This window comes from Ceratotherium simum, chromosome 25 (assembly GCF_057802395.1).
Source record: "Ceratotherium simum simum isolate JZ-2026a chromosome 25, ASM5780239v1, whole genome shotgun sequence".
Lineage (NCBI taxonomy): Eukaryota > Metazoa > Chordata > Mammalia > Perissodactyla > Rhinocerotidae > Ceratotherium > Ceratotherium simum.
The window spans coordinates 44,068,891-44,088,539 of record NC_141924.1 but is presented as its reverse complement, the minus strand read 5'-3'; the positions used below and the strand labels follow the sequence as shown (position 1 = coordinate 44,088,539).

Here is a 19,649-nt window from a genome sequence, read left to right as displayed (position 1 = left end):
CTATTTTTAATTCTTTGAGGAATCTCCATACCGTTTTCCATAGAGGCTGCACCAGTTTGCATTCCCACCAGCTGTGTATGAGGGTTCCTGTTTCTCCACAACCTCTCCAACATTTGTTGTTTTTCGTCTTGGTGATTATAGCCATTCTAACAGGTGTGAGGTGATATCTTAGTGTTGTTTTGATTTGCATTTCCCCAATGATTATCGATGTTGAACATCTTTTCATGTGCCTATTGGCCATCTGTATATCGGGATTTTGATTCAGTCAGTCTTGGGCTGAATCTCAGCTCTGTGGCTTTGAGCTGGTTTAACCTTTCTGAGCTTCTTAGGATGGGGCTATTGGTTATTACATTATATAAAATATGTGAGAGCCAGCCCTGATGGCCTAGTGGTTCAAGTTTGGGGGTCACCGCTTCGGCAGCCCAGGTTCGCTCCCCGGGCATGGAACCACGCCCCCTGTCTGTCAGTGGCCATGCTGTGGTGGCGGCTCACATAGAAGAACTAGAACAACTTAGAACTGGAATATACAACTACGTACTGGGGTTTTGAGGAGGGAAAAAAAAAAAAAGGAAGATTGGCAACAGATGTTAGCTCAGGGCAAACTTTTCCCTGCAAAAAAAGAGAAAAAAATATATATATATGAAACACAGCATACAGTAGTTTGCACATAATAGGCCTTCAGTGAAATGTTGGTCTGTGTCCCTAACTTAGATTCTGAGTTCCACAAAACTAGATTATCATGTTTCTGCTAGCGTGAGTTCATACCTGAAGACCATACTTCTGTGGAGGACTTGTGTGCAGCGGTTCCTTCTCTATCTTGGTCATCACACCTCATCCCATTCCAGTTCCCACCTCGCTCACTCCAGTCACATTGTTGGGTAACAGGTTCTGTTCTTGACCCTGCTGTTGTTGCATATTTGTTTTTGCAGACTTGGGACCCAGTACTAGCCCAAATTGCAAAAGCGTGGGCAAGACACTGTCAGTTTGCACATAATTCACAGCTGAAGCCACCCTACAAGCTGCACCCAAATTTCACTTCCCTGGGAGAAAACATCTGGACTGGGTCTCGATCCTTGTTTTCTGTGTCTTCAGCCATCACGGCCTGGTACAATGAAATGGAATACTATGACTTCAAGACCCGGAAATGCAGCAAGGTCTGTGGCCATTACACTCAGGTAAGTATCTTCCCTATATTCTCTTGAAACCATCTTTCAAGGGTGAGGAGAAAACTGGAATCTGGTGTGAAGAAAATATATAGTAAGCTAGTGCACCTGTAAATATGAGCGAGTAGGGGCTACAGGCTTACTTTAAAAAATAAGTATGTGGAACAGACTCCAATACCAGAGGAGATAGCACTTGAAGAGTTTAGTTATGCAGACAAAGGAAAAATGTGAGGCCCACCAATTTGGACAGGCCTTGAACAATTTTGACAACAGCTGTCTTCCCATGGGGCTTTATTCCATCTGTGAGCAATCAAAGGACCTTACGAGTGAATGGATTTTCAGGTATGAGTCCTCTATGAAATTTGAGGCAGTTGTTTAGGGACTATAAAACTGGGAGAAATAAGCCTCTCATTCTTATTGACGCTTCCATATCCTCTTATTCTTTCAAACATGGACTGAGAACCTACAATGTGCCACCCGAGGAGGAAAAACAAACAAAACAAGTCTCAGCCCCAATGGAAAGGCCGACACGTAAACTTGTATAAACCATCCTGTGGGTATTCTGCCCCCAAAATCTACAGTATTAGTCCCAATAGCAATGTTGGGAGCCTCCCATTGAGATTTTTTTTTTTTTTTTACTCAAGCTGGTTTTGGCTTCCTAACTCTAACTCACGTTTGCAGCATGATAGAAACAAGTCCCTAAGTAGCATCTTCTATAGTCTTCTTGATATGCTGCCTCCCTATCCCGGCCACATTTTGTTTACTTATTTTTATTTCCTGGCAGTCCTTGTCAAACCAATAACGAAAGATACTGAACCTATGTTTGACTGCTTTTAATGTACAAAAATTTGGTGAAATGAGGTATGAGGGCAAAAACATTTCTAACAAGGCAGTAAACTTGGAATATTAGATGGTTTTAAAGAGAAAAATGTTGGAAAAACTCTCAACCGAGTTCAGTCTTATGAAGCCTCTGCTCTCACTGGTGGTGTTACAGGCAAACAAGTTTGGCACAGTTGTAGGAGATTATGATGATGAGAGGGAAAGGACTGATTTCAGTGACATTTCCATCTCAGGAGTATCATAAGCAAGGAATGGCTATCAAATCAGCAGTAGCATTGGCCCCTTTCTTGGAAATATAAATAAGGTTTCCCCTAGACTTATCCCATAAGCCATCAATTTTGGTTTATGTTTACAAATAAGGTTAACTAGAAAGTAAAGTCCGTCGGATTCCTACAAGTCCTAGAGGGCAGGAAAGCTAAACCCAGAATGCCGACCTGGTACCATTATGCATTGTGGTGTTTAAATCTCTAGAAATAATTGTCAGTTTGAGGGTGCTGACTTGCATTCAGTCAGATTTAAGCTCTATCCTACACCAGGCACTTTGTAAGGTACTGGTCATGTGTCTTAGTCCAGATTCCTTAAAAATAGAGCCTGAGACAATAGCCCACGTGCTAACGCTTTATTGGGAGTACAGTTGAAGAGAAGCGGAAGTGAGGAGAAGTGGGGAGTAGGGCAGGGAATGAGGGACACAGCTGGGAATGGCCCCTGACCCTTAGAGTTGACCTTCTCTTGGGGAGACATATGTGTAAGGGGATGTATCAGAGTGCATGGCTAGTGCAGTTCGGAGAAAGTAAGTGCCATGTGAGCACAGAGGACAGAGCAACTCATCTGGCCAAAGGGAGGTATGGAGACAGGGGGTGTTCACACAGCAGGAGACATATGAGTTGGTTCTTGAAAACTAAGTGCGAGTTTGTCAAGTGAAAAGGAAAGGGGCAAGAACTCCAGGCAAAATGGACAAGGTGTAGAAGGTGCACGGCGTGTACCAACGAGCCTGTACTTCGGAAGGCAGGTAGCTCAGCACGCAAATACACAGAGATCAGAAGACATCAAGCTGACAACAGACTCCTTAACTACGCAAGACACTGCATCTCCATCAGACCAGGGAGCCAAAACAAGCGGAGGAAACTCGAGTTAATGTCACATGGGCCTGAGATTTCAGAGATGGCCCTCCCAAAATTAACTGAGCCTACTTGTAACTTTCCCCCTTACATCCAGGGGGAAAAGGGAGGGCTAATGTTTTGGACATGAGAAAACTCATTTCCTAAAATCCAGTTCCTTGCATACAGGTGTCAGAGCCCAAGCTGAGTGATCTTAACCTGTTCTCTTTACCTCCCACTCCCACTTCAGAAGGGGGACCCTCCTCATGGGGAGCATGCCCAGGGACCCCCAGCTCTGGGAGGAGGCAGCAGCAGCAACCACTTTTTAAGTGAGTGTGGTGTTTAGCTCTCTACATTTAACATCTCATTCAGTTCGCACCACAAACCTGTAAGAAAGATGCTATTACCCATAGAGGAATAAACAGGCTCAGAGAGGTTGTTTTCCCGGTGTAATTTAGCTAGTAAGAGGGAGAGTCGGGATCCGGCTATCAGGTATGTTGTGAGGATTAAATAATATAATGTGTATAAATTATCTAGTAAAGTACTAGTACTTAGTAGGCTTTGAGCAAAGGCTGGGTCTCTTCCAGGAGCTGGTTTTCCACCAGTTATATTGGAAGAAGACTCCGATAGCTCGGTTCAAGACTTCCTGTTTTCATCCTTGCAAGAAATCTTGCTGGGAGATTCAAGACTACTCAGTTCTGTTATAAATTCATGCAGGAAATAACCTCAAGTAGGCATTATAACCTCCCACTTATCTTCATCTTCTATAATAAAAAGCAAGCTATTATCAGGTTTTGGCCGGTGAAGGGTGGTTGTACAGAGCAAAGACAGTAGATTCAGATCCATTATTACCTCATACAGGTGTGATATTTCTTGACTTGTTAATGAGACACTTTAGCTCTGTCTTCACTAGAGGTTAGATCTGCATTATGGAAGAATTTTGGTATGTTAATATGAAATATTATTCAAATTCGATATTTTGTTGCCAACAGTTCAGCTCTGTAAAGTTTGAGAATAGTTTTAGACACGTATCCGGGTGGGGCAGCAGTTTAGGTTTGGTAGTGCTGGAAATGCCCACTAGATGGTAGTATTGATCTATTTGTTATTTTTACGCTCTCACGAACCAATGGAAGTGTGACGTGTTTCACAGTTTCTCCACCTGGTGTTATATGTGTTGCGGTGTTACCTACCATTCTCCTTTTAATGAGCCAGGTGGACTCATGCTGAGACTTGGTAGGAGAAGATGGTGGGAAGGGCTTGTTAGCTGGAAGGGAGAGCCATGCCTGCCGCACTGGGTCCCCAGACGCGGGGTGTTTGTTAGAAAGGTGTAGCGTCACTCCTGGTTCTGCTAGAAGGGAAAGCGCTCCGAAAGCATCTTGCTGAGGGCGTGGAGTGCCCTCACAGGACTTCGTGGTCAAGTAGAATTAGCTTCCCACTCTCATGTATAAAAACGGGTCAATACCTATGTGTTGACGTGCTGTGAGGTTAAACGTGATGCTGCATGTAAAGTGCTTACCACTACCCTGGGGCCAACTACATTCTCAATAATGAGAGGCTCTCTTCTTTTAAAAATTATGTTTTTTGTTTACCATAATAAAAGAAATGAAAAGAAAACATACAACAGAAATCTGCCTAATGAAAAAATAGTGTTTCAAACATTTTAAAGGAGAATAAAATTAGTTGTAAGAGGAAAAAACACATGAACATTTGCCAAGTGCTTGCTAGGTTCTAAGCACTTTCTTATTAGCCCCTTTAAAATGTCAGAATGAGCCTGTGGACTTGGTACTGTTATCACTGAACAGACGAGAAAGCCGAGGCCAAGGTCACAGAGCGAGTGGCCGAGCTGAAACATGGACTCGGTCTTCACAGCTCCAGAGCCCACGAGTTTAACCCAGAACCCAAATGCCCAGGAAGCTTTTAAAAAGAGACCGGCTTGGATGGATAAGTCAACTGTGGTACACCCATGCAATAAATATTACTCAGCAATAAAAAGAAGTGGCTACTAATGAATTCTGCACATGAATGGATCGCAAATGCTTATGTTAAGTGAAAGAGCCAGATTGAAAAAGCTACATTTAAAGTGATTCCATTTGTACAACATTCTGGGAAAAGCAAAACTACAGGGACAGAAAATAAGATTAGAGGTTGCCAGGGGCTGGAGGTAGGGTAGGAGCTGACCACAAAGTGCGCAAGGGGACTCTGTGGGGTGATGTGTAGATCTTAAATATGGTGATGACTGCACACCTATATGCTTTTGTCAAAATTCATAGAACTGTATACCTAAAAAGGATGGATTTTACTGTGTTAATTACAACCTGATTTTAAAAAAGAGACTAATTAGGGCCGGCCCGTGGCTCAGTGGTTAAGTACTTGAGCTCTGCTACTGGCGCCCGGCTCCGCGCTGGCGGCCCGGGTTTGGATCCCGGGTGCGCACCGACGCACCGCTTGTCCGGCCATGCTGAGGCCGCGTCCCACATACAGCAACTAGAAGGATGCGCAGCTATGACATACAACTATCTACTGGGGCTTTGGGTGGGGAAAAAGGGAGGAAGATTGGCAATAGATGTTAGCTCAGAGCCGGTCTTCCTCAGCAAAAAGAGGAGGATTAGCACGGATGTTAGCTCAGGGCTGATCTTCCTCACACACCAAAAAAAAAAAAAGAAAGACTAATTAAAACACAAAATATGTAGTAACTAACATTTTCGCACTTGGAAAAATGACCAGAAATATAAAAGAAAGTACAATAAAAGATATAGCATAAAACATAAAGGTGGGAGAACCCAAAGATTAAGAATACTTGAGATACAACAACACCAGAAGAAAGTGCTCACAGACAAAAGGATAAAAATATACAGTGATTTAGAGTCATGCTTCACTTAACGACAGGGACACATTCTGAGAAATGCTTCGTTAGGTGACTTCGTCATTGTGTGAACATCATGGAGTGTGCTCACATAAACCTCACATACAGCCCACTCCACACCTAGGCTACACGGTACTAATCTTATGGGACCACCATCCCATATGCGGTCCATCATTGACCAAAACATCGTTATGCAGCGCGTGACTGTACAAAGGTGATGGTAAAAGGAAGACAGACACCGTTGTACCCAGTTAGCACACATAAGAATCACCTGAGGAACTTGTTAAAATACAGATTTCATTTTCGTTATGGCTGAATAACATTCCATTGTATACACATACCACATTTCCTTTAAGAAAAAAATCCTACCTTTTTCAACAACATAGATGGACCTTGAGGGCATTATGCCAAGTGAAATAAGTCAGACAGAGAAAGACAAATACTGTATAATCTCACTTCTATGTGGAATAAAAAAAGACAAAAACCAAACTCATAGAATAGATTGGTGCCTGTCAGAGGTGGGGGGTGGAGGGTGGGCAAAATAGGTCAAGGAGTCAAAAGCTACAAAATTCCAGTTATAAAATCGATAAGTCCTGGGGATGTAATGTACAGCATGGCGACTATAGTTAAGACTGTATTGTATATTTGAAAATTGCTGAGAGTAGATCTTAAAAGTCTTTTCTCATCACGAGAAAAAAAATTTGTGACTATGTGTGGTGACAGATGTTAGCTAGACTTATTGTGGTGATCATTTTGCAATGTATATGTATATCAAATTATGTTTTACCTCTGAAACTAATATAATGTTATATGTCAATTATATCTCAATAAAAAAATACAGCTTTCAAGGACAATTCCAGTAACTCTCATTCAGTAGGACTGAGATGGGCCCAGAAATCTGCATTTTAAACCAAGCACCCAAGGTGAAATCACTTTGAGATGCAGTGAATAGAAATTAAGAAATTTTTAAAATAAATACAAAAATGATTGGAAAGTTAAAGTACAGGGATCAAACCTGAGGATTAATGGCCATAAAGCTAGGCTCTCTCTGTGAGCGAGAGGCCCAAGCCACTTGGTTATCTCGAGTTCCCGCACAGGATTCCTGGGTGTGGGAGGTGAAGGGAAGCACCCCACTTCCCTCAGGGAGCAGCGAGGGGTCCCTTGCCAAAGCAGAGCATTGCTCCTCCTCTGGGGGGACCAGTAGCTGCCTTCCCAGATCCTCCCTAGTTGCCAAACCAAGGAGGGCAGAATGCAAAGACCAGCAGCCTCCCCGACACTTGGCCTCCCGCAGCTAGCCACGCCCCACCTCCTACCCCAGCTTCAAGCCGTGGAGCAGCTCACGTGCCATCCTCAGCTCCTCCCTTCTCTCGCCCTGTGCTCTCTCCCCAGGGAGCAACTTTTACTGAATTTTACAGTAAACTGGATCTTCTTCTGCAGCGATCCTGGCCTTCTTAGATCTGAGTGAGTCTCACACAGGTGTTGCCCTCTGCTGGAGACTTCTCCTGGCGCTCAGACCGCCCCCCCCCTTCAGCTCGCCTCACTCACTCAGAGCAGGGTCCCACGTGTGTGGGATACCCCCTTAGCACCCTCTACTTCCTCTTCACAGTGGTCAGACCCCCGTAAGGGTTTCACGACTGCTTTCTCTACATTTTGTGCAGGCGCCCACTGGCTGCAGCTCATTCACCTGCGCATCCCCCATACTGGGCACAATTCCTGTCACAAAATTGCTAAAAAAAGTTTATGAATAAAAATAATTTACAATGCAATTTGGTATCACTGTAAAAAGGAGTGCATTTAATTGCTGGCGTCTCCAGATACTAGCTCCTTACTTTTTTCTTGAGGCTTCTATGACACCAAGTACTCTCGGTTAAGACAAGCTATATGGTCTGTGGAGTCCAGTGCAAAATGAAAACATGGAGTCCCTTGTTCAAGAATCGGGGGGAAAGTGCCACTAAGCGTGCTAAACTGTGTGACAGCACTGCATTAAACCAAGCACGGAGCCCTTCTGGTCACGGGGCCCTCTGCCTGAAGCTGGCTCTGTCCTTGGTTGCTCTCCCATGTCCCTGCCCACTCCTTTTCAATCTGCTTTGCTGTTTTTCTTTTTTCTGTAGCCCATGCTCTCGTTCACTTTCTTTTTCTGTTCTCTTTGCCCGCTGGCCTGCTGCAGCCGCGAGTCTCGCAGATCCGCGTCTGTAGCCTGGGCCTGTTCTCCGAGCTGCGGCCGCAGGCGGTCCTGGCCGGCAGCCGGACGTCTGCGCTTGCGCGGCCACGGGCGTCTTAGAGGCGCGGCGGCCCGGGCGGAGCCCCTCGGCCGTGCCCAGCCGCCGCCTCCTGCCCTGGTTTCCTCACCGCGGGCAGTCTTGCTCAGGCCCCAAACGGGAACTTGCATGTTCTCTTTCCCTCTTACTCCGCACTCACAGCGAAGGCGCCCCTTTCGGCTGTGGCTCTGAGCCGGGCCGCGAGCCTGAGCAGTCCTCAGCTCTGCTCCCGCGGCCCCGTAAGTCGCCGTCCTCTCTCGCTGGTGCGCTGAGACGGCCTCCCACGCGCCCTCCCTCTTTCCGGCCTCGCTCTCCTCAGCCCCTTTACTGCATCACAACCAACGTGACCCTTCCAGCTCCTCATCACAAGATCCCCCACGACCTGCTCCTGCGCCTCGGACGCCGTCGCCTCCGCCCCTCCCTCACTGTCAGAGCCCAGCTCCGCTCGCCTTCTCCCTGCCCCTCCAACACGCAAGCAGACGCCGGCCAGGGCCCTTGCGCCTCGCGTGCCCTGGTCCTCCATCATTTAGGCCTCCCGCGCAGCTGAGAGCTGCCCGCTCCAGACACGTCCTCCCGACCCGCAGGTTAAAGCAGCCCCTCCCCGCCGGCAGCCACTCTGTTTCATTGCTTCGTGGCACTGTCAACACTTACCTTAGCTAGTGTTGATATATTTCTCTCACACACACATCAACAATAGTGATTCCAGGGCTTGTTTTCACCGGAGCTCTGAGCACCTGGACCTTGCCCGGCGGGAGGTGCCCCCTGAACCGGGGCGGACAGCACCCTGTGCCGGAGGGCCGGGTTGTATTCAGCTGCTCATTCTATTGTCTCTCTCATTAAAAATCTTTATTTTTTTTTAGGTTGTTTGGGCAGATAGCTACAAAGTTGGCTGTGCAGTACAATCTTGTCCTAAAGTTTCTGGCTTTGAAACCCTTTCCAACGGAGCACATTTTATATGCAACTACGGACCAGCGTAAGTGCCCAAATCAACTTTCTGAAAATTTTTTTAAAATCTATTTTATAAGTATTTACCTTCCTTATAGAAAATCTGGATAATAAGGAAAGTGGAAAAAAGAAAATTAATATTACCCTAATTCCTCTGCCCAGAGATGTACTCCATTAACATTCTGGTACGTTTTTCTTGGTATGTGTGTGTGTGGGTGTGTGTGTGTGCACCCTTTATAAACACTACATGAATACACACACATTTTTTTTTTAAAGATTTTATTTTTTTTCCCCCCAAAGCCCCAGTAGATAGTTGTATGTCATAGCACATCCTTCTAGTTGCTGTATGTGGGACGCAGCCTCAGCATGGCCGGAGAGGCGGTGCATCGGTGCGCGCCTGGGATCCGAACCCGGGCCTCCAGCAGCGGAGCACGAGCACTTAACCACTAAGCCACGGGCTGGCCCCACACACATTTTTAAGAGCAGCAAGACTAAAATGTTTTCAGGGACAGAGATTAATTGGATATGGTAATGACTTCACAAAATGGGAGGATTGATTTTACTTTATATTTATTGATTTATTAAAAACTGGGCAATTTTTACATAATTTTCAAAACAGAAATAACTCTGAATTGAATTCCTCAATTTATATAACTTATTTCATTTACTTTTGACAGTTTCATTTTTGAAACGGATACAGTTTGTCTCCCTTTGGAAAAGAGGGAAGACACGTGTGGTCCTCGACTCCCCTAAACTTAGACACGTATGCTTATACGTCTACGCAAGTTCAGCAAACCGAGGTCATCCTGAAATACACGTTTCTATTTTTTACCTAAAATTACCCCAGAACATTTTACATGTCATTACAGTTTTAGACATGATTTCAATAATTACAAAAACAAGGAGAAAGCGTGCTTGTGTGATGCTTACCGGGTGCAGCGCGTTCTGAGAGCTTCATGTGCGCTGGCTTGTCCGGCCTTCACAGAAAGTCTGGGAGACAGGTCCTGTTACTGCCCATTCTGCAGATAAGAAAACTGAGGCCCCGACGGGCCGCGCCGGTGACCATCGGCTGGGCGGCGACCCGCTGTCTGCCCCTGAGTCTGTGCCTGAGGCCCACACACCTGCACGTCCTGTTGAAGAAGTGAGGTGGTTCCTGAGCATATGATGAACAGCCCTGTATTTAAGTCTTTGGTCACATCTATTTCCCTACCATTCCTAGAAATGGTCTACTAAGTAAGGGTGTGATCATTTTTAAGTTTTTTAAAATACATATTGCCCAATTATCCTCCACCGTATCACTTTATACTTCATCAGTACTGTACTGAATATTATAATTTTTCAGTATTTTCTAACTTGATGGAAGATGGCATTCCACGTTTTCTTTTGCATCTCTGATTACTACTGATGACACATTTTTTCACCTGATGGCCTGTTTACATTCCACCTTTTGTGAATCATTTGGTCTACTCATTTTTCTACTAGAGTGATTTTCTTATTGGTTTGTGGTAGTTGTTTATAATTTAACCTGTTGTTACCTATGTAACAATTTTTCCTTTAACTTGTTGCCCTTGAATTTCGTTTGCGTTTACCAGTCTTCAGAATTCCTGGAGACTTGTTAGAAGAAACCTGTCTCTCTTTCCCCGAAGCAGCGCTCAGAAAGAGACGTCTGCTAGTCTTGAGTGTGGGCAGGAGTGAGGGGACTAAAATCAGGTGTCATTCAGAAGATAACAGCTTTGACTTAAAATCCCAGAGTCAGAAAATAAGGGAAACCCAGGAAACACTAGCCAAAGCCATAAGTCAAGCAGTGGGAACTTTTCATGATATTTATATAGCTTAATGATTAAGATACAGGCTCTTGAGACCTACTACCTTAGTTCACTTACTGTGTGACCTTGGGCAAGTTACTTAACCTCTCTGAATCTCAGTTTCCTCTCTAAAAGATGAGGATAATAATAGCACCTACTACTTATGGAGTAGCTATGAATATTACAGGAGAAAGGTATGTAAAACATGAAGTATATTCAATGCCTGGCAATGGTGATTATTTGAGAGGTATTCATAATTATTATTGTTGTAATAATGAGGTGCAAATGTGAATTCTCCTGGTTTAGACACACTTTACTTGCCTCCAGAGTTATAAACAATATTAAGTTGTAAAACTGTATAACCAGTTATAATGCTTCTATATTAACATTCACTTATTCATACAAATAAATGCAATCATACAATTATTTAACAAATATTTGTTTACTGAACTTCAAAGGGGAACAAGCCAGACACAGGTCCTGCCCTTATGGAACTTATATTTATGGAGCAGACAGACAATAAAAATACAAATATAATAACTGCATTATGATAGGCGTGATGAAGGAAATATAAATATACTGTAACGGACACCATCGATAGGCAGGGCCCTCCCTTATCTGAGAGGAAATGATCAGGGAGGGGCTTTCTGTGATGTATTTAGGCCTAGGCATGAAGAGTGAGAAGGAGGCAGACACGTGAGGGAGGACCTTTGGGAACAGATGTGGTGGGGAAAATAGCGGCAAAGCTGTGGAGAGGATTCAAGAACGGACAGAAGACCAGGTGTTCGGACCACTGAACGGATGAAATTGGGGGGAAGGATCTGGCAGGGCCTTGTGGGCCGTGGCTAACTGAACTATCACATCACATGAGGAAGCCATCCACGTACTGCAAGCAAGGGAGTGACACGACCTGCTGTAAACCTGGAGGTCATTCTGCATCAAGTGTGCCGAGTGGACTGCAGGCGTGAAGGGGAGGCAGAGGCCAGTTAGGAATGTCCTCCCCGCCTTCTGCCTTCTGAGCTTGTTTTTTCTTCTCTGTACAAAAAATCATAGGCCCCCCTTCCATGTAATTCCAAGAAGTCTGGTATCCTCCCCCAAATTTCCGAGATTTCCTCAGAATGGGGTCTGGGGGTGCTTAATTCTCCAGCCACCGGTCACTCAAACTCTGCAGTCATGCACTCAACTCGTTTTCACTGCTCAGGACAGTTTTTTTTTTTTTTTTGTGAGATCAGCCCTGTGCTAACATCTGCCAATACTCCTCCTTTTTGCTGAGGAAGACTGGCCCTGGGCTAACATCTGTGCCCATCTTCCTCCACTTTATATGGGACGCCGCCACAGCATGGCCTGACAAGCGGTGCGTCGGTGCGCGCCCGGGATCCAAGCCGGTGAACACCGGGCCGCCGCAGCAGAGCGCGAGCACTTAACTGCTTGTGCCACTGGGCCGGCCCCTGCCCAGGACAGTTTTGAGCCCTCTCCTGCCAGCTGCTTCAGGGCTGTCTGATCTGCATTATCCGAAGCACAGACAGTCTCCCTTCTTCATTCCCCTGTGCCCCGTGAGCAAGGCTACGGTGTGTAGCGGACCTTCACCAGAGGGGGTTAGTGGGAGAGGACTACAGCACAGAAGAGGAGATAACAAGCTTGACAAGCAGATAGGACAGGACCCAGTGTACTTTGGCAGCCATGGCCTTGGGGACCCTTACTCATATCTATCTTTTTCTTTAAAGATCTGTCTTTTCTCTTCCCCGTGGTCCCAGGGCCCCAGCCCTTTATCTCCCAGGCTAGGAGGGGAGACACTAAAACTTCCTGCTGTTTTATGGGGCCGAACACTTCAGGCCCCTTTGTCTTGATCACTCCCATGCAGACAAACCCAGGCCTTTACAGTAAACATGTTCCTCCCAAGATGAATTCTGCCATTTCCCTAAATTCATAACTGCTTTGTTTTAGCTTGTTTTTTAAGTAGCAGTTTTCCCCTCTTCTTTATAGTTTGGAATGCACAATTAAACAAAGAATGAAGTAGCATAAATGATCTTATTAAAAATATTCTAGGGGCCGGCCCAGTGGCGTAGTGGTTAAGTTCATGCCCTTGGCTTCGGTGGCCTGGAGTTAGCTGGTTTGGATCCCGAGTGTGGACCTACTCACCACTCATCAAGCCATGCTGAGGCAGCGTCCCATATAGAAGAACTAGAAGGACCTACAACTCGGATATACAACTGTGTACTGGGCTTTGGGGAGAAAAAGAAAAAGAGGAAGATTGGCAACAGATGTTAGCTCAGGGCCAATCTTCCTCAAAAAAAAAAAAAAGTCTGTTCTTTTAAAAAAAAAAAATTCTAGAACTTAACCATTCAATGAGTATTGTGCTTTTTAACAATGAAAGATATTCCAATGATTAATGTCCATTTTGGACATCTTTTATAATTGTTGTCAGAATCTCAACTATCTTCCTTTGACTATCTTCCATGGTGTCGAATAAGCACAAGGGTAAATTTAATTTCTGAAACAACCTAAATAAGATTAGAACATATATTTTGGGTTGGAAATGAGGTGTTAATATAATGTCTCTAAAGAAGGAGTTCTTAATTTTGGAGGTAAATGTTATAGTATCAGGGAGGGGAGTCCATGAACTTGGACTAGAAACAAGTCACATCTTATTTTACTACCTCATACTGAAAAGAACATTTCATTATGCATGAAGATGATGCTCCAGTCCTGTCAGCACTCCCTGTGACTCTGGAAATAGCACAGGTATTTTCATCTCACATTCCAGTTGCTGCAGGCATCTCAAAATACAGTTTTTATTCATCACTACTTTGAAATTACTGTAATTAGACTCCCTGCCAGATCTTATTTAATACTTAATAGAGAAGCACATATTACTGTATCACAATTTTTTTTTAACATTTTGGTAACTATTTCAATTTAATCAGTTTCCTTTATAATCCAAGGACCTTAATTTATAAATTTTAAAAACTATTTTGAAAGAGTCCATAAGCTCCACCAGGCTGCCAAAGGGTACCATGACACAAAAAAGTTAAGAACTTTCCAAAAGCAAAGTTCTAAACAAGATCAGTGCAATGGCAGGTCATTGAAATAAATATACAGCCTCTCATCATTATTATTCTGGAGATATTCATGGGGATAGAAAATGTTTGGAATTATTTCACTTTCTAGTCTGTGATCTTGGTCAACTGCTTACACTCTGTGCCTCAGCCTCTAGCTGTATAATGGGGAAAAATAAATAATATCATCTTCCTCATAGGGTTATTGGGAAGATTAATTCATTCAAGGATGCTTAAAACAGTGCCTAGCACATGAGGAGATCTCAGTAATTATCTATTATTCATATCACATCTTTTATGTGAAAACAAATTGCACTTTAGAAATTCCATCTCTTTTCTTTTGAAAGGGACTTCCCCCAGCCAAATGGCTCCTATCCAATAAAACCTTGGAAGTTTGCTAGACTGAGGAGAGCAAATGTGGGTCACGACACCTTTTCTAAGATGGACTTTTTGGATGACAGTAATCACATAGGCCAGACAGTAAGTAGAGGGGTGCTGCCCTGGAGCCAGACAAGTCTAGGTTTCGTTCTGACTCTGACATGTGTACACTGTGATTTTTGACAAGTTACTTAATGTCTTAGAGCTTTAGTTTCCTTATCTGCAAAACAGAAATAAAAATAACTTCCTCTCAGAGTTGTCTTAAGAGTTAAGTGAGAAGGGCCAGCCCCGTGGCTTAGCAGTTAAGTGCGTGCTCTCCGCTACTGGCGGCCCGGGTTCGGATCCCGGGCGCGCACCGACGCACCGCTTCTCCGGCCATGCTGAGGCCGCATCCCACATACAGCAACTAGAAGGATGTGCAGCTATGACATACAACTATCTACTGGGGCTTTGGGGGGGAAAAATAAAAATAAATAAAATCTTTAAAAAAAAAAAAAAAGACTTACGTGAGAAGACGTACATTAAGACATAGTTTTCATAGACATAGACACAGACACACAGAATGAACTCTGCAAATACTAACAGGCTTCCATTTCTGCTTCTCTCTCTCCACTTCTACCAACCCTCTGAATCTGTGGCCTTCCATCCCACGGGTTTAGTCAAGGATTCATAGTAAATTGCAACTGAAAAAAATCTCCTAATGGACAGCTTTCTTCTACTTTATAGAGGAAATTACCCAACCTGGCCATATAAGAAAGGATCCACTTGCACCGCCTGCCCCAGGAATGACATCTGTCTGGACAATCTCTGCGGTGAGTAAAAGGAACAATTGGCCGATAATATGATGTGTTTGCAACTATTATAACTTTCTGCAGAGTTAAGAATGCAAACATTTGTTTTATCCTAATAGCTATTTTCAGGGAAATTGGCATCAGGTAGCAATTAAACCAATGGCTTACTTACCTACCGAGGAATGAATATATGTTTAAGATAAAGTTAAAGAAGCAAATAATATCCTTTTTATGTAGCTCTAATCAGTACAACAAAAAATGACTATGACGGTGGAAACTGTAGACCCAAGATGTGCTAATTTCAACAAGATCAAAAATTGGTATAACAAAGATATCCAAAAGAGCAGAAGTCTGAATTTTGTGATACTACCTGTCCAAGGCACTCAAGGCTTGCATTTTCATCTATAGAACTAAATGAATGAAATAAAGCTGCAATGTGGCATTTTTTATTAGCAAGACAGCATTTAATGAGGAACAGTGTAAAAGGCCAATGAAGATAACTTTCAAGGATGCTTTAGTGAACGTCCTCTTAAAATTCTGCTTTGTAATTTTGCAGTATTAATACATAATTGGCCAAGCGTTTATGGTTCCTGTCCCAGACACATCCCCATTTCATCCCAGTATGTATTTTAATTCATTTTCTCTTATGGGGTGAAGAAGGGAAGACTCAATTAAGCTGTTACAGTTGTACAAGTCCTCTAAGTACTTTTGTGTTCACATCTGTAACCAGCTGAACTCCTGAGAGCTCCAGGGCTGAGCTGGGTGCTTAGAGTAGAGGGGGGATAGGGTGGATGAAGTTTAACTGCATAATTTTTGTTTAGCAAACGTGTTCCATTGCCTACATGTTTTCTAAGGTCCCTGTCAGGGCTAAAATTATAAAATTCTTTTAAAGTGTTTGTTCCCTTCCTCCTGATTTGTAAACACTGAATTCTCATCTTTACTCCAGATACAGCAACACTTTTTTGACCTGCTTTCTGAGCCAGTCATTTCTCTCTGAGTTCAACCATTCTTTATTCACTCCTATCAGCTGTGTTAAGAGAACTTGGTAACATGCAGCCATAAGGCAAGGAATCTCTTCTCAGAGTTTCAACATATCAACTGAATTTTTCATGCTGCTACAACACTACAAAGCATAGTATTATTTTTTTCCAAGTTAGGCAGTATACAGTAACACAGGAGTAAAACCATAGGTTTTAGAAACAATATGCTTAGTTCAATTTCCAGTTCCATGCACTGTGACCTTGGGTAAGTATCTGGACCTATTTCCTCAACAATAAAATGTAGATGACAATACTTTTTCACACATTTGGTGAAACAAATCAATGAAAGAAAAATTCATATTTAGAACAAGGGCCTGGCATACAATGGCATTCAATAAATATTATCTATTAACCCCAAATTCATCCTCCCTGTAAGCCCAAATCTTGAGTTTACTCTTGATGTTTTGGTGTTTTCTTTATGCCCAAACTTTTAGGTGGTATGTTTTTCTGCCCATGAACAATCTTCACGATGCTTCTTTAAAATAGTGATGAACACTGAGACAATTATTTTAAATTATGTAAAGAGTAATTTAATTGTTGCCACTGGTTAGTTGTCTGTCTTTCCCACTGGATTCTAAATTCCAAACAGGTAGGAATTATGCCTATCCAATTCTCCTTTGTATCCAAAGCGCCTAGTCTAGCTGGCAAATAAGCACTAATTTGAGTGCATGTTTCCTAAAAAAATCATTCCTTCCCTTTAAAAACCCAGATAATTAGTAACAACACTGCTACCACGATGATAACAACAGGGAGAAAACTGCTGGAGTTTCAGCTTTCCATCTTGGAGATCTAGCTTGAGATGGTCTCTAATCTTGTGGGATAAAATTCAGAAAATTAAAGCTGTAGTCCCACAATGAAAAGCCCCTGGGCTCTTAAGACAGATAAAGGGAAACGTAGGCTGACTTGCATGGGGTAAGGGTTAGAGAATAAAGCTTTTATTTAACAAAGGCCATCTCTGACAAATTATGGCAAACATTGGAGTGATCTTCCAGATACTTCTGGTAGTTCAATAATTCCCCAGAGGCCAAATCAGGGCAGTTTTGCTGGGCACACCAGCAAAACTGGTATGAGCATACCAATGCCACACCAACGGCACACGTGCTGGGCACACCAATGGCACACGAGATGGTTTTAGCTAATACATGGATGTACGTTTGTCTCAATATTCAATAGCTGAATACTTAACATTTTAAAAATATACATGTAAGAAAAAAACGTTAACTAGAAATCCTTGATTTCATGGATGTTAACTGCCAAGAAAAGTTAAAGCAGCAGCAGCTTCAGGCTAGTTCCCCATTGACAAAGCCCAGTCACAGGTGTGAGGATCGAGGATACTCACAAGGCCCCAGAGGGTCAGCTCCTCAATGATTCCACCACAGGAATCCAATAGCAGCTGGTGGAGAACTGGTGTGGAAAAGGTGTCTGCCTCTTTCATAAAAAAAAAGTATGGAGAAGGCTAAGGCAGATGTGGAATTTTCTTCCCAGTGCTCTGCATGTCAAAATCTGAATAAAGGCCAGTGAAAGGAAAGGAGTAACTATGACTTTAGGAGAGCCAAATGCCCTAATGATAATTTAATGACGATAATTAAATTAATGGAACAGATAAGAGAGGCAGCTCTTTATTACTGACTGATCATAAATAGTATCATTCTCAGGGAGGAATGTACTTCCACAAAAATATTTAAATTGCTCCTATTATTACTAATATTTAATTATTTTTAAATTCTAATGTTTTAATTTTAATTATCTGCTAGTTATGGAATATAAAACTATGATTTTCCATTTATACTGGTGGTATATAGAGTTTATATATAAAGCTTATATAGAAAGTTGACTTAAAAATATCAAGTTAATACAGTTAATACAAAAAAAATCTTGAATAATTAACCTTTGAAAATCACTGCAATAAAGCCAAAGCCACAGTTAATGGTTATAATTAAAGACTTGGCTTTATTATACTTACCAGTACTTACTTTTTTCTTTCTTCTCTCTGATTTTATAGCTAACCCACAGCGAGACAACGTCACACGTATGTATATAAATCTTAAATTGTTTCATTAAGATCTATGTGAATTGTTACTGCATTCTGGGAGACATTTAAGACGATATTTTATGTTTATTTCACAGGTTACTACTCTACTGTGTATCCAGACTGGCCGATATCTTCACGTAACAGATCCATCTCTCTCTTTCTCATTGTTAGTCCGCCAATCCTATTATTGGGTGTTATAATTACCATTTGGGTCAAGCACAAATATCCTCACATTTAGTTCTGTTGGACTAATACAATCCAGAAAAAAAAAAAAACCTCTCACTTAAAAAATAACAGTTGGGCGGGGCCAGCCCTGTGGCATAGCGGTTAAGTTCAGTGTGCTCCACTTTGGTGGCCTGGGGTTCGTGAGTTCGGATCCTGGGTGCAGACCTACACCACTCAGCAAGCCATGCTGTGGCAGTGTCCCACATACAAAAATAGAGGAAGACTGACACGGATGTTAGTTCAGGGCCAATCTTCCTCACCAAAAAACAAAACAAAAAACAAAACACACACAATTGGGTTTATTTCTAATTTTAAAACATTTCATGAAAAAAATGTTGTTGCAATAAACTCTTAGAAGAAGCAACTGTTCAACTTCCCAACTCTATAGGATAAACTCATCTTTACTTTCCACTTTTCTATGAATGAGCAGTTTTCAGGCTGCCACAGCTGATAAGTAGCCAGCCTGTCCGCCTCAGCTTCTCAGTATGTAAGATGAGCAAGCTAGATGTAGGTGATTCCAGATAACCCCCCGGCCCTCAGGAGTAAAAACGTTTCTACCTCGCTTGTTCATGCTGCTTCAAGTCTGAATACCTGGTCTTCCCTGCTCTCCTGCAATTTGATGTGCTTCTGGTTTACCACTTTCCCAGACTCAGAATACAACAGGAATGAAGGATTTGATCTAAGAGGCCTTGCTTTCTTTGCTTATGGGTTGTTTCGTCTTGGAATGAAATGTAAAATGAGATTATAAAAGGGAATAAGCCTAGGGGCCAGCCCGATGGCATAGTGGTTGGGTTCACGAGCTCCACTTTGGCAGCCCGGGGTTCTCGGGTTCGGATCCCTGGCGAGGACACAGGCACTGCTCATCAGGTCACGTATGGCGGCGTGCCACATATCAAGTGTAGGAAGATGGGCACAGATGTTAGTTCAGAGCCAATCTTCCTCACAAAAAAAGGGGAGGGGGCTGTAATAAGCCTAAATGTTTGTTATCATTAGAGAGAGTACTGAAAAATCTGCATTTATTTTCCTCAAAACCAAATGCTGGGATATGATTTAAAGATTAACCAATGGCATCACACACTGGATCTGATGGATAATTATAATAGCCACATTCCAAAAATCTTTATATAATATAAACAACCTAAAGGATTACTCCTAA

General features: G+C 42.9%; 1 protein-coding gene across 1 annotated transcript in view; it reads left to right on the top strand.

Annotated features, from left to right (window-relative positions):
- Positions 1-19,178, top strand: part of GLIPR1 (GLI pathogenesis related 1) — a 47,769-nt gene extending 28,591 nt beyond the window's left edge. Inside the window, exons 4-11 of the mRNA XM_087448613.1 lie at positions 930-1,175; positions 7,353-7,409; positions 8,075-8,246; positions 8,433-8,460; positions 9,082-9,194; positions 15,132-15,217; positions 18,239-18,265; positions 18,364-19,178. Of these exons, the coding sequence (XP_087304739.1) occupies positions 930-1,175; positions 7,353-7,409; positions 8,075-8,246; positions 8,433-8,460; positions 9,082-9,194; positions 15,132-15,217; positions 18,239-18,265; positions 18,364-18,468 (834 nt within the window). The 3' untranslated portion in view covers positions 18,469-19,178. The remainder of the gene's footprint in view (positions 1-929; positions 1,176-7,352; positions 7,410-8,074; positions 8,247-8,432; positions 8,461-9,081; positions 9,195-15,131; positions 15,218-18,238; positions 18,266-18,363) is intronic.
- The last annotated feature ends 471 nt before the right edge of the window (positions 19,179-19,649 follow it).